Source organism: Capsicum annuum, unplaced genomic scaffold, assembly GCF_002878395.1.
Source record: "Capsicum annuum cultivar UCD-10X-F1 unplaced genomic scaffold, UCD10Xv1.1 ctg998, whole genome shotgun sequence".
In the NCBI taxonomy this organism is placed as follows: domain Eukaryota; kingdom Viridiplantae; phylum Streptophyta; class Magnoliopsida; order Solanales; family Solanaceae; genus Capsicum; species Capsicum annuum.
Window position 1 is genome coordinate 2,066,949 of NW_025896076.1, and position 6,258 is coordinate 2,073,206.

The window sequence follows — 6,258 nt, forward strand, 5'->3', positions numbered from 1 at the left end:
AATAATGAAGGAATTGAGGGGTATGAAGAGACAGTTTGTGCCCTGACTATCTTGGGCTCGTATTCTATGCCCCTAAAATGCTCAACCTTGATCTAGCAAATCGACCAACACCACCAGCCAATCCATCTATTGAAGCACCTCAGGTATTGGAATTGAAGGAGCTACCTGGTCACTTACGGCATGTGTTTTTGGGAAAGGGGAACACGTTACTTGTTATTATTGCAGCTGATTTGGAAGAACAACGGGTAAATGCACTTATTTCAGTACTTTAGAGGCACAAGGGAGCAATCGGATGGACCATCGCAGACATTATTGGCATTCCCCCGGGCATTTGTACGCATAAAATCCAACTAGAAGAAGATTGAAATCCTACCATTAAGCATCAGGACCATCTTAACCCACCAATGTAAGAGGTGGTTAAAAAAGAGACTATTAAGTAGTTGGATGTAGGAGTGGTTTACCGTATTTCTAACAGCAAGTGGGTGAGTCCAGTTTAATGTGTGCCCAAGAAAAGAGGAATGACGGTGGTTGCTAATGATAAGAATGAGCTGATTCCACTCAGACCAGTGACCGGGTGGAGAGTCTGTATGGACTACCGTAAGTTAAACTCTTGGACGCTAAAGGGATATTTTCCAATGTCTTTTATGGACCAAATACTAGATCGATTGGCTGTTGGGGGTGGTATTGCTTCCTGGATGGTTATTCTGGATATAACCAAATCTGCATTGCTCCGAAAGATAAAGAGAAGATGACGTTCACATGCCCATATGGCACCTTTACATTTAAGAGGATGCCATTTGGGCTATGCAATGCACCCGCCACTTTTCAATGGTGCATGATGTCCATCTTCTCTGACATGGTAGAAGACACCATAGAGGTATTCATGGATGATTTCTCTGTGGTAGGTAATTCATTTGAAATGTGTCTGGAGAATCTAAATGTGGCCTTGCAAAGATGTGCTGAATTTAATCTAGTGCTTAACAGGGAAAAATGTCATTTTATGGTAAAGGAGGGTATTGTGCTGGGCCATAAAATTTATGAAAAAGGGATTGAAATTGATCAAGCAAAGGTGGAAGTTATTGAGAAATTACCGCCCCCATTTCAATAAAGGGAGTGCGTAGTTATCTTGATCATGCAAGGTTCTATTAGAGATTCATAAAAGACTTCTCAAAAGTTGCAAATCCACTTTGCAGGCTGTTGGAGAAGGAAGTGAAATTTCTCTTTGATGATGAATGCCTGAAGGCATTTGAGTGCCTTAAAAAGAAGCTGATTGAAGCCCCCCTTATTATTGTGCTTGATTGGAAAAAACTATTTGAAATAATGTGTGATGCAAGTGGGGTTGCACTGGGAGCTGTATTGGGACAAAAGAGGGATAAGTTATTTCACCCGATATATTATCCCAGCAAAGCCCGGAATGAAGCATAAAAGAATTACATAGTAACTAAACAGGAACTGCTAGTTGTAGTGTATACTTTCGAGAAATTCAGATCCTATCTGCTCAGGACTAAAGCGGTAGTCCATACTGACCATGTCGTATTGCGATACTTAATGGCCAAGAATAATGCTAAATCGAGGCTTATTAGATGGGTGTTGCTATAGCAAGAGTTTGACTTCGAAGTCAAAGATATGAAAGGTTGTGAAAATCAGGTTGCAGATCATTTATCTAGAATGGAAGGTGAACAGGAAGTCAATGATGAAACCAAGATAGATGATGTATTTCCTGATGAGGAGATCCTGACAACTACTGTGGGATCACTGCCCTGGTACGAGGACTATGCAAACTATGTTGTGAGTGAGATCATCCCAGACAATCTTTCATTTCACCAAAAGAAGAAGTTTTTGCATGATGTAACACACTACTTCGCAAATGAGCCTTATCTTTTTTAGCAGTGTGCAAAAAGCACCATACGGAGATGCGTACCCGAAGTAGATGTACTGTCCATACTGAAAGCATGCCATGCTTCCCCAGTTGGGGGTCACCCTACAGGTGACCCCCAACTGGGACTAAAAAGGTGTTGCAGAGTAGCTATTATTGGCTAACATTATTTAAAGATGCCCACGAGTTTGTGCAAAAATGTGATCAATGTCAAAGGCAGGGATCAATATCTAAAAGACATGAAATGCCATTGACTAAGATGCTTGAAGTGGAATTATTTGATGTCTGAGGCATTGACTTCATGGGGCCGTTTATAAGTTCTTATAGAATAGAGTATATTCTGGTTGTTGTTGACTATGTGTCTAAATGAGTTGAAGATGTTACTTTGGCTGACAATAAGGGAAAGAGAGTCATTTCTTTTCTCAAAAATAATATCTTCTCTCGCTTCGGAGTACCACGTACTATCATAAGCGATGGAGGATCTCACTTTTGCAATAAATCGAGAAGCCCTAGCAAAATATGGAGTGAAACAACACAAACTGGCTACTCCATACCACCCGCAAACCAGTTGGCAAGTGGAGGTGTCGAATCGTGAAGTTAATGCCATCCTAGCTAAGACAGTTAATGCTAGCCAAAAAGACTGGTCCCAAAAACTTGATGATGCCTTGTGGGCGTACCGAACTGCTTTTAAGACACCCATTGGCATGTCACCATTTCAGCTGGTCTATGCAAAAGTGTGTCATTTGCCAATAGAGCTGGAACACAAGGCTTTGTGGGCGTTCAAGAGGTTGAATTTGAATTGGAAGGAAGCAGCAGAGATGCGACTGGGGCAACTGAATGAAATGGATGAATTCCATCTCAGGGCATATGAACGAGTAGATTTGTATAAAGAAAAGATAAAAAAGTACCATGACTAGAAAATAGAGAAATGAGAGTTCAATAAAGGGGACTTGGTGCTTCTGTTTAATTCTAGGCTTAAATTATTCCCAGGAAAGCTGAAATCTAAGTGGTCAGGTCCTTTTAAGGTAAATCAATTACACTCATCCAGAGTGGTGGAACTTGAAAATGGAGATGGCAGTACATTCAAGGTAAATGGGCAACGGGTCAAGCTTTACATTGGCCTGGAAGAATCAGTGAAAAGCATCACCATCAGCTATCTTGATAAAGTCTGAGGTAATCGAGACACGTGAGTCATGCCGCAACATTAAATCAAGCGTTGCATGGGAGGCAACCCATGATCCCTGAAAATAAACTAGTTCATGTATACTCTAACTCTTAATCTAGTCTTTTGCCTTAGTTCTAAGTTGAGGGTGACTGGTATTCTATTGTTGTAAAATAGTTCAAAAAAAGGGAGGGCACAAAAGGCTATGACATGTTTTGCTCACCACTTAACCATCCTTCCAATGCCTTGCTTGATAAACTGTGCAGATTACATTTACTTGTGACCATTGTTACTCTTGTTGTCGCATTAATTATAGCTGTTTGATGATCATTACTGAATAATGGCATAAACTAGATAAGTGGTAATATGTGATATACTTGTGTGCCAGGTGTGTGAGCTATTACTTATTTCCCTCTGGATGCCAAAGCCAGAACTTTCCCGGTTAGTCTTGCTATGATCTTGAGATAGGAGTCAGGATAGAATCATAGGTTGTCGTTCATTAACTCACTTTTAGCCTAAATATTCTTCCCTGTATGTATAACGCCCTTTTGATCCCTGTTTAGAGCTTAGTTTGACCATTTATTTTGTATGACACCTTTCACCTTCCCATTGATATCGTAATAGACATATTTACCCCTGGGCTTCCTTGGACACTGAGCACCTTGATTTAGGCAAACAACCTAAGTTGAGGGTGGCTACCATAGAGGTGCATGGTGTAAAATGAGGATCATGAAGAATGGTGGATTAAAAGAGAATAAACTAGAGCAGGGTGCTATTAATGCTAATAAAGTAAAAAAAATAAAAAAAAAGGGTTGTTACAGCACCCAACTTGAATGTGGATAGTCAAAAAAAGAGGAGAAACGAAAGAAGATCATTAGTGAGTCCAAGAATGAAGTATAGTGACAAGGAAGCATAGTCACTCTAAATAACCTTGAGTACCATACCAGCCCCAAACCATAGTACAAGCCTACAAGAAGCCCTATAGTGATCTTGAATGGCCTATCTGAGGTCTGGTAATGAAAATAAGGGCAAGCCTATGGTACTTGGCATACTTTGAATGGAACTTTCTTATGAGAGTGAAAGACTTATGATAAACCCCAATTTGTATGGATAGACATCTCGTATGAGGAGAGGGGGATTTCATTGTTATGAGGGCACACGAGTATCGTCACTAACTACTTGCTTGTTTAGAAAATGTGGTATTGATGTATGAATGGTTATCATAGCCAAAAATTGATGATACCACTTGATTTCTTTGTGTTACAGTACTGTTTTCAATGATATGCCCAGTGGTTTGGCTTTGAAAGAATAAATTTGTTTTGAGTTATGGGTGCTGAATGTGCCATGTGCTTTCTTACTTAGATTAAGTTGCTTGAGGACAAGCAATTGCTTTAAGTTGAGGGTGTTGATGTCTGCGCAGTGGCGAACACATTTAAGGCCTTTAACCCAGAGTAATTGTGAAGTCTTAAGCAACTTTTGTTGTTTTTGATTGCTTTTACTGTTGTAATGCAGACACAAGTGATCAGGGAGGAAGCCAAAGAAAGGAAGAAGAAATTAGCTGAAATTTGGTGCAAATGATCTATAGTGAAGTTGACGCCCTTTTTGATGCGCTGTCAGAACATATGACAGACTGTCGAAGTCACCGTCAAGTTAGACAGAACTTGAAAAATTGGGATAAAATGTGACGACGTTTGGAACGCGCCGTCAACAATGGGATAGGCCATCAAAGTGGCCGTCAACTGAGGCAGATTATGCTGATTCCCAGTGAAGATGTGATGACATTTTTCATAGGCCATCACATATTTGACACGTCTTCAGATTCGCCGTCATAAAGATTAGAAGATAGTAATTCACTGGAAACCTTGACGGCAGACTGCACACGCCGTCATATGTATGATGCGCCGTCAAGAATGCCGTCACCTATCCCGCAGAAAATCTTAAATATTAATCTTATTTCCTTATTTAGGGTTGACTATAAAAAGACCTGTGAGGAGGATTTTTTGTGAGCTATCAGACATTAACCTAGGGAAGAGAGGTACATAACATTGCTCTCTTACATCAATTATTTTTGTTTTTATCAACTATTTTTGGGTTTCTACCTGGTGATTTAATCGAAGAAACTACTTGTTGTTTTTCATCTGATTGTAAGTTATCTTTATCATTATGAATTCAACTTGTGAGTTGGTTCATCAAATCATGAGCGGCTAATTCCATTAGCCAGGGTTGTGGGATCCATGGATTAGGGTTTGATATGATGCTAGGTGATTAACGGATTCAAAGAGTAGTAGAACATCTTGAAATTCTATTGTTTGAACTGAAATCTAGTGGTTGCAAACATTAGATTATGCTTAGGTTTTATTTGCTTCTAACGGAGAAATAGACTAGGGAACGTGAATTATCACAGGGACTCGGAAGCTACCAAGCTTCTGTTTAATGATTAATGTCGTAACTGGATTAATCTACCTAAGATAACATCCTATTGGAAATAGATAAGTTATCTTAGTTCGAGAGAATTAGATAATAAATTGTCTGGTGAGGTCGAGAGATAAGTCAGATAGTATAATCGTCAGGGATATTCTATTGTTCTACTCATTCCAAAAATCTCTAGCATTACCTAGTATCTGTCAATTCCCAAAACCCTTGGTGAACATAGCTCTGGTTTCCCATTTATCTTGATTACAAACACTGAATTATTGAAAGTGATATTTAACACACTGAGAACTTAAACCCCCATCTTTCAGAAATAGTAAACTACCAGTAAAGTCTTTTGTAAACAAATCGAAGTTCACACCCTATTCCCTGTGGGATTCAACCCCAACCTAGTTGGGTTTTATATTGACAATGATTGCTTACACCCATTCAAGAGTGTAATTTGAGCGTTATCAAGTGGTAGGTGATTTCTAGATTGTCTGAGAGTCAGCTTTAAATTGGTGAGCTTTCATTCTCCGGAAGGCCCTCATTTCATGGTCTTGTCTTTACTTATGTCTTAGACTATTTCTGTGGGTTTTTGGCTATGGTCGGGGGCTTGTCCCAACTTTGATTGATATTTAGTTTCTTAGAGACTTTTGTGGACATGATATGGTTGTATTTAGTATTGTGGATTCTTAGATCCTTTTCAGTTGATTTATCTATCTTGTTATATGTTTGGAACTCATCCGCTACTAGTTATATTGTGTTCGGGTTGACAAGGCTAATAGGGGTGGTCTCCAATCCTTGGCAG

The 6,258-nt window shown here is 39.5% G+C and overlaps 1 protein-coding gene across 1 annotated transcript; it reads left to right on the plus strand.

Annotated features, from left to right (window-relative positions):
- Nucleotides 1-2,349: 2,349 nt before the first annotated feature.
- On the plus strand, nucleotides 2,350-4,616 carry LOC124895825. The gene is made up of 3 exons (XM_047406236.1): nucleotides 2,350-2,705; nucleotides 2,850-2,964; nucleotides 4,551-4,616. Exons 1-3 carry the CDS (start codon nucleotides 2,350-2,352, stop codon nucleotides 4,614-4,616), a joined length of 537 nt encoding a protein of 178 aa, XP_047262192.1.
- The last annotated feature ends 1,642 nt before the right edge of the window (nucleotides 4,617-6,258 follow it).

Bases quoted from the DNA above. Each gene is read 5' to 3' on its own strand.
- LOC124895825 (XM_047406236.1), top strand. From the start codon at position 2,350: ATGGAGGATCTCACTTTTGCAATAAATCGAGAAGCCCTAGCAAAATAT. The intron at 2,706-2,849 runs GCAACTGAATGA...GTTTAATTCTAG, and splicing joins GCAGCAGAGATGCGACTGGG to GCTTAAATTATTCCCAGGAA. The intron at 2,965-4,550 runs GTAAATGGGCAA...GTTGTAATGCAG, and splicing joins GAGATGGCAGTACATTCAAG to ACACAAGTGATCAGGGAGGA.